Genomic DNA, 8,078 nt, shown 5'->3' with positions numbered 1-8,078 from the left:
CCGGGTGCTCGAGCAGCTCGCCTGTGAGACGGGGCGATAGGGGGAGATATGGGGGAGATAGGTGGGAGATAGGGGGAGAGAGGGGGAGATAGGGGGAGAGACAGAGAGAGAGGGAGAGAGGGAGAGGGAGAGAGAGGGAGAGAGGGAGAGGGAGAGGGAGAGAGAGAGAGAGAGAGAGGGAGAGGGAGAGGGAGGGAGAGAGAGAGAGAGAGAGAGAGAGAGGGAGAGGGAGAGAGAGAGAGAGAGAGAGAGAGGGAGAGGGAGAGAGAGAGAGTGAGAGAGAGAGAGAGAGAGAGAGAGAGAGAGAGAGAGAGAGAGGGAGGGAGAGAGAGAGAGAGAGAGAGAGAGAGAGAGAGAGGGAGGGAGAGACTCGCCGCCTGCGCCGCACGCCCCGAGCGCTGCAGGTAGCGCGGCGACTCGGGCAGCAGGAAGAGGGCGCCTGCTCGCAGCTTTCCTTTGCCTGACGCGCGCGTCTCCTCCCCTGCCTCGGGCAGCAGGAAGAGGGGGCGCAGAGGGAGAGCGGCAGCGCGAGCAGTGACGTGGCCGCGCTCAGCAGCCGCCAGCCGTGCGGCAAAGAGTACGCTCCTACAGAGCCACGTACAGAACCGCGTGCACAGGGCACTTCTCTCGAGAAGCAGCCGCCGAGCTCTGCAAGGCAGGCAGGAGGCGCCGACGGTGATCGCCAGCGAGCCGACGTGAAAGCCTATGACCTCGGGTGCTCCCGGTCGATCTCGGGTAATCTCGGGTGATCTCGCCCGCGAGCCGCGCGGCGTGAGGACGCCGATGAGGAGCGCGAAGCCGACTCGCACCTGCGGGAAAGCCTCGGGCACCCTCGCCCGGGTAATCTCGGGCAATCTCGGGCAATCTCGGGTGATCTCGGCGCCTTGCTGCGCGGCAGCATAAACTCGCCCGCCCACCTGCAATCAACCGCGTCGCTCTCGCAGCAGCCGTGCCACGCGCTCTCAGTGCTGTGCTTGTGCCACGCGCTCTCACTGCCCTCGCTGCAATCGCGTCACGCGCCCTCACCCAAAGGAGGTCGTCGGCACGCCTCCCTCCGCGAAGCCGCAGAGGAAGCGGAGGAGGAGGAAGGAGCGCGGCCTGCGTGGATGGATCGGTACACCAACATCAAGGGCGAGGGCGGGAGGGGGGGGGGGGGGGGGAACCCCGGGCTTCAACATGGGGGGGGGGGGGGGGGCATTGTGCAAGAGCTCGTGGTCAGTGCACCAACATCGAGGGCGGTGGTGCGGTGTCGCTGGAGCACCGCGTGAGTACACAAGGTCTGGGGAGGTCTGGGGAGGTCTGGGGAGGTCTGGGGAGGCCTGGGGAGATCTGGGGAGGTCTGGGGAGATGTGGGGAGGTGTGGGGAGGTGTGGGGAGATGTGGGGAGGTGTGGGGAGGTGTGGGGAGATCTGGGGAGATCTGGGGAGATCTGGGGAGATCTAGGGAGATCTGGGGAGATCTGGGGAGATCTGGGGAGGTCGTGCAGTACACTCGGAGCACCGCGGGAGCACACGAGGGATACGAGGACAGCGCGTACGGCTGGTGGGCAAGGCATGTGTGCACTCTGCTAGTACTTGTGTGCTCACCACCACCACTACACTGTGGGGGGTGCCCGAGCCATGCATGTGTGCGTGTGCGCCTGTGCGCCTGTGGGACAGACGCTGTTGTCCTATGCGCGGGGCTTCCCGCGGGGAGCGAAGACGTAACAGTGGGTACGGCTGCAGACGGTCGCACGCGGCTAAAGGAGTGCCCTCGCAGCGGTGGGTAATAGTTAGCGAAGCCACCTCCTGGGCAGCGACAGGAGAGTGCAAGGGAGAGGGCTCTGGTGCGTCTCCCTGCCCCGGTTTCTTGCTTCGCTTCCCATCTGCCTGCCTTCGGCCATACTCCTCCGCTGCCTCCTCACTGGCGGAGGATTCGCACGTGTCTCTGTCCTCTGCCCTCTCTTCGGAGAGAGAGTGTCACAGACTCCGCAGTGTGACACACAGACTAGACACTCCGAAGAGCTGCCGGATGGTGGAGCGGCGGGATCGGAGTACATTGAGCGGTGGACACGTCCTAGACTAGACACTGGCCGCTGGGCGGGCGACAAGAAGACGTGCGCCGCCTCTAGGCGCCCCATGCCGTAGTGGGGAGATGTGGGGAGATGTGGGGAGATGTGGGGAGGTGTGGGGAGATGTGGGGAGATGTGGGGAGATGTGGGGAGATGTGGGGAGGTGTGTGGAGGTGTGGGGAGATGTGGGGAGATGTGGGGAGATGTGGGGAGATGTGGGGAGATGTGGGGAGATGTGGGGAGATGTGGGGAGATGTGCGGAGATCTTCCCGCTTCTAGCAGTGCCAACCCGCCGCACGCCGCGGTCGCGCATCCAAACGCGACCACGCAGAGCTGGACGGCGCCGAGGGCGACAAGCCAGCCGCGCCGCGCAGCAAGCCTACGAAAAGAAAGTGCCGAGTGAAGAAGAAGTCGGGCTCAAAAAAGGAAAACACGGCCGTGCGGCGCGCCTAAAACGGTGGCGAGAAACGAAATCAGGCAGCGCCGCGAGTCTGCCTCGTGAAACGCCGACCTCGGGTCGGGGGGGCGGTATTGAGCCGCGTATTCAGAGCGCCGTGGGAATACGAGGGAGGCGAATACAATGAGAATGATTGCCGCGGAACAGTGCAGCTGAACATGGCACAGCGGGACACGTGTCATCTCGACATTTCGCCGGGAGTACAGGGATGCGTGATCGTGTGTCTGTGTGTGTGTGTGTGCGTGTGTGTGTGTGTGTGGCTGTGTGTGTGTGTGTGTGTGTGTGTGTGTGTGTGTGTGGCTGTGTGTGTGCGTGTGTGTGTGTGTGTGTGTGTGTGTGTGTGTGTGTGTGTGTGTGTGTGTGTGTGTGTGTGTGTGTGTGTGTCTCTCTCTCTCTCTGTGTGTGTGTGTGTCTGTCTGTCTCGATGTGTCCAGAGATGCGTCCGGCGGTGTGTGTGTGTGTGCTAGTGTGCACCAGCTCACGCCAGTGTGTCGTCCCAGTGTGCTGTGACCGCCGCTATGTCTCTTAAGAATTCTAGGGCCGCAAGCCCGCCCCAAAGCGAGAGACCGAGCATCCAGCCAGCGAAAAAGAAGCTCGCTGTCAGCTTCATCGCCGCTGCGTCGCCCGCCGACCCGCCGCCGCCGCCGCCGCCGCCGCCGCCGCCGCCGCCGCCTCGGTCTGCGTCAAACTCGGCGGCCGCCACGGGCGCCGTGAAGGCCATGGACATGACCTGCATGCCGTGCACCGTCCACGCCGCGAACGCGTACGCCGAGGTGATCAGCTGCGCCCGCCCGAAGGCACCGGCGGCCTGGCAGAGGCGGAAGGAGGAGGTAAGGGGAAGAAGACAGCCTTTGTGGTTGTGAGAGCGCACACACGAGCGGATCTGAACCACCAGCAGAGAGCCCCTCGAGCATGCGTGTGTCACTAAACATAGGAAGTGTCGAGAGCCTCAATCTGCTCGTCCATCGAAGGCGGCGGCAGCTCTCGCTCGGAGCTGTCGAGCAGCGCGCCGCGCTCATGGTCGCTGGCCGCAGGGCTGGGAGGGTTGGGCGCAGCGTAAACCGGCATATGTGTTGGGATGTCCTCGCTCGAACGCGCGCCGCCCCAAGAGGGAACACTGCCAAAAAGGCCCGGGCGGCAGCGACTTCGAACTCTCGAGGTCTCTGGACGCGGCTCTGACCTACCTATTCTCCTGTTGGGCCCTGTGAGTGTGTGTGTGTGTGTGACGCGGCTCGCCGCCGACGTACGGTGCGCTCGTCCGACGGTCCGCAGCGTGGCGTGCGCGGCGCTGCGCGCCGCTCTGAGAGCGCTTCTGCGCCTGCACTGCCTGTCTCTGTTGCTGCTGGTGGTGGAGGTGGTGCTGCTGCTGGTGCAGATGCTGCTGCTGGCGCGGCGCGGCTCTGCGACTGGGCTCGACGCGCGCGTCGCGAGCGTCTGACGCGGCGGGCGGCGTCGGGCAGGTGCGCTTCTCTCTCGGGTGGTGGTGGTGGTGCTGCTGCTGCTGCTGGTGGTGCAGATGCTCCTGCTGGTGCGGCGCGGCTCTCCGACTCGACTCGGTGCGCGCGTCGCGGCTATCTGACGCGGCGGGCGGCGTCGCGGGCGGCAGCGGTGGCGGCTCGCGGGTGGAGGTGGAGGCTGGAGGCTGGAGGCTGTGTGGTGGACCTTTGACTAACTCTCACCCGCCGCCGCTCCGACGGTGAAGCGGCGGGGATCGTCAGCGGATCGACGACTAGTTCGTGCTCGGACTGCCTCGCAGTCAACCCGTCGTGCGACAGGCTGTCTAAGCCTGGCGCCGACCCGGTGTTTTGACACCCAAACACTCTACCTTAGCTCCTGAGGGGTGCGTGGTTCTAACCACGTAGTATGACTACAACCCACCACAGACACCCTCCCCCACTCCTCACGTGTGTTCACACCCTCACCCTCTCCTCTCTCCTCTCTCTCTCTCTCTCTCCGCTCTCTCCTCTTGTCTGTGCTGTCTGCCTGACTCAGGCACTCAATCTGCCGATGCGTGATTGTGTGTGGGCTGCTCCGAGGGGGCCCTCTGTGCGATCCGACGGGTAGGGGGGCTGTGCCCGGGCGGTGTCCGGTGTGGAGTCCCCTTCTGATCCCGCCTGGGATGTTGGGTGCGAGGTCGTGGAAGCTTTGATCCCAAGGGGGGGAGCTGATCCCACTCGTAACCAACTCTCAGGGGCAGTAGGTGGGCGAGCTTCAGGCGCGCCCATCTCGATCGACAAGGCGTCGCTACGCGCGGTCTTCCGCGGGGGGAGCTGCGTCGACGGGTGCGGGACCGCGGCGCAGCCAGTGCCGCGGCGAGGCCTCCGGCTGTTTGCGGCGGGCGGTTTGCTGCTCGCGGCGATGGCGAAAAACTCGTCTCGCCACACGCCAAGGGCTTATGCTCTGGCGAGACGTGAGGCGCATGCGCCCAGGAGGGGAGGGGGCATGTGTAACGACACTGCTAGAGATGCCTTTCGGGGCCCAGAGATAAAACTTCTGTGATGCCATGCGTGACCTAGTAGTGTCCCCAGCTATGGGCGTGTCCACGTTGGAGCCAGGTGTGGTGTGGACGCGAGAATAGCTCCGCCGTTCATGGAGGCAACCGATGCGAGTCGACTGGTGTGTGTCGTCGTGGTTTCGTATCAAGAATACTCACTCACTCGTGTCGCTCGTGCGTGTCGTCATCATCTGTCCAGCGTCCACCCATACCGCGTCGGTGTCCAGTCCGAGCCTGACTATTCTTCACCTTCCTACATACATACGACGCGTGACCGTCATCGCCCGTCCTGTGCGTCCACCCATACCGCGTTGGTGTCCCAGTCGTTGGTCGGACTGTGTTTCGCCTTCCCATCAATCAATCAATCACGCGTGCCGGGTGGAGTCCGGCCGCGGGTGACTAGGGAAGTTCGCTCAGGATGTGTGGCAGCCAGGTTGGCTGAGTGTCTGGAGGCAGATGCAATACGAGCGGGAGAGTGAGATCGTCAGCCAGCACGGCAGACCTTTACGGCGCGGCTGCGGGCGCGTTTGCAGTGACATGTGATCCATGTGGTAGCAAAGGCACGGCGGGAGTAGCGTATGCAGGCTGTGAGCGAGGTGGGCGCGTCGCGAGTGGCGCAGCTAGTCGGTGGCGCGGGTGCTGGCGACCGGCGGAGAGATGAGCCGGTTCACCGGAGGCACAGGAGCCTCGCACGCCCGACCGTGACGAGAGCGAACCGACTTTGGCAGGTCAAGCAGCGTCGGTTCGCTACCAGCACCAAAAGGGTACCATAACCGGAAAAGAGAGAGTATTTTGTGTTCGCCTCTGCCGGCCAAGAAGCACCACCGCGGTCCGGACGATTGGTATCGGGTTCATCCACAACAACCAGCCGTGCATACACACCAGTGTCATGAAGCTCACCGTGGTCGGCCTCGGCGGCAAGCACGAGCTCGAGGTCAAAGCCGCCGACACGCTCGCCGCCGTCAAGGCGCAGCTCGCGCCACTTGTATCGTTGCCGCCAGAGGAGCTCAAGCTGGTCGCCAAAGGGAAGGCGCCGCCCGACGCCACGCCGCTCTCCGCGCTTGGCCTCGCCGACGGCGGCAAGCTGATGCTGATGCGCTCGCAGGCGGGAGCAAAGAGCCTCCAGCAGCGCGGGAAGGCGGCCGCTCCCGCCTCCGCCACCTCCGCCAACTCCCGCCCGCTCGGCGCGCCTCCGTGGCTGTCGATTGGCTGCGAGGTGGACTACCTCGACTCGGGCGGCGAGCGCCACTCAGCGGTGGTCCAGGCGATACACACCGATGATCCGCCACAGTTGTACTGCACAGTGGCCCTCGCGGGCGGCGGCGAGAGGCAGACACCGCTCGATCGCGTCCAGCCGCGTGGAGGCGGAGGCGGAGCAGGAGGCGGAGGCGTCGGCGGCAGAGGCGCCGTCACGGCGGCGGGGGAGGGCCCCGTGCTGCTGTCCGTCAGCCAGGGCGCGAGCAAGTTCGAGCTGCGCTGCGAGCCGCACAGCACCGTCCTGTCCCTCAAGGCGCTGCTCGCCCCGCTCCCCACATCTTACCACATCTCCCATATCTCCCCATATCTCCCCATATCTCCCTCAAGGCGCTGCTCGCCCCGCTCGTCAGTGGCGGTGCGGAGCCGGCGGCGATGCGGCTGCTGGCCAAGGGGAAGGAGGCGGCAGACGACGCCACGGTGGCTGCTCTCGGCATGGCGCCCGCAGGGGGGAGGCTGATGCTGCTGTTCAAGCGGCGCCACCATGCAGAGCGCGAGGGCGAGGCGCTAGTGCAGGCGCGCGAGCCTAGAAGCTTCTAGGCACGAGATATGGGGAGATATGAGGAGATTTGGGCGCCGTCGTCCGCCCTCTTCCGCCGTCTTCGGCTGTATTCGTAGCACGTGTATTACGCGGTGCTCTGAAGACCGCACTCCCGCCCTGATGTCGGCGTACTCACCGCGCAGGACGGCGTGGCGCGGCTCGCCGAGCTCCGCGAGCGGGTGGGCAAGCTGACCTTGCGGCTGCGCAAGCGGCTGCTGGACGCTGCGGAGGCACAGGTGCAGCTGGGCGCGCTCGAGGAGGAGCTGAACGCAATCTCGCTCGACCTCAAGAACGCGGCGCCCAACGAGACGAGTGACGCCGCCGCGGTGCGCCGCGAGCGCCTCGCCGAGTGCGCGCGCGTGGGCGATGAGCTGTCGGCCGCGCGCAAGGAACACGCGGACGCGTTGCTGGGTGCACAGTTGGGCCGGTGACCACACAGGCTCCCACAGTGCACAGAACCTTGTCACGTCCGCTCGAGGCACGACGGCGTCGATCCTCAGGCACCCGCTTGCTCGAAAACGAAATGTGTGTTGGGTGGAGTAAAAGTTTCAAAACATGGCGCGACGCAGAACGGTCGAGACTCGAGGGTCGAGATTGCTGATTGGCGACTCCGACCCCGCCCTCCCCGTCCCCGCCCGCTCGAGGCTCGACCGAGCCCGCGTCCGGCGGCGCGCCGTCCGTGAATCACGAGTCGTGTCGGTGACAATACTGCGAACAAAGTCGCGCGGGACCCGGGACCGGTCTCGCGGTATACACTGTAAGCACGAGAACGCAGCACGCTCGGAACAAGGCACGTCGCCACCACACAGGGATTTTAAGGAGAGGTGTGTGATGCGCTAGCCGTCGCCCACCCTAGCGCGGGACCAGAAAAGCGTGCGGGAGGAACCTTATTTTATTTTATATTGCTATCGAATTCTTTTATATTCTTCGTAGCGTGATTCGTGGTATCGCCACAAAAGTCGACAAAACACGCGGCCCAGGGGCGCGGGCCCGACTTTTTCTCCGTTTGTCGAGTTTCGAGAGAGATTTTTGAAAACCAACCTACAAGAATTTAAACAACAAGGCCATTCCAACGGCCAGACCGCTCGCTTAAGGCTGATTGGCTAGACGAGCGGCCTACCTCCAACGGGGCGGTCCGGGAACGCGTGGAACCTGCCCGGGCACGGCCGACGAGGTGACTGTGAGTGAGACAGAGACGTCTTTCACCTGCTCGCCCAACACACAGGGCACAGAAAAAAAACTCGGACCCACGAAGACAAGGAGCGCGCGCCAATGGCCGCCT

General features: G+C 64.5%; 2 protein-coding genes across 2 annotated transcripts; one reads left to right on the top strand and one right to left on the bottom strand.

The window, feature by feature from the left end:
• Nucleotides 1–380: 380 nt before the first annotated feature.
• Nucleotides 381–3,575, bottom strand: EMIHUDRAFT_456763 (hypothetical protein; the record flags this gene model as incomplete). The annotated part of the gene is made up of 9 exons (XM_005781935.1): nucleotides 381–439; nucleotides 511–585; nucleotides 671–703; nucleotides 782–809; nucleotides 884–917; nucleotides 1,027–1,098; nucleotides 2,340–2,428; nucleotides 3,055–3,315; nucleotides 3,438–3,575. Coding segments are annotated over 9 exons (789 nt in total), but the record flags the coding sequence as incomplete, so codon positions are not given.
• A 2,315-nt stretch (nucleotides 3,576–5,890) lies between these two features.
• Nucleotides 5,891–7,353, top strand: EMIHUDRAFT_468532 (hypothetical protein; the record flags this gene model as incomplete). Its single annotated transcript, XM_005781934.1, has 3 exons — nucleotides 5,891–6,256; nucleotides 6,586–6,675; nucleotides 6,940–7,353. 3 exons carry the CDS (start codon nucleotides 5,891–5,893, stop codon nucleotides 7,225–7,227), a joined length of 744 nt encoding a protein of 247 aa, XP_005781991.1. The 3' UTR covers nucleotides 7,228–7,353.
• Between the last annotated feature and the right edge of the window lie 725 nt (nucleotides 7,354–8,078).

Source organism: Emiliania huxleyi (assembly GCF_000372725.1).
Source record: "Emiliania huxleyi CCMP1516 chromosome Unknown EMIHUscaffold_197, whole genome shotgun sequence".
Taxonomy (NCBI): domain Eukaryota; phylum Haptophyta; order Isochrysidales; family Noelaerhabdaceae; genus Emiliania; species Emiliania huxleyi.
Note: the sequence above shows the minus strand (reverse complement) of the source record. Positions and strands in the feature narration are given on the sequence as shown.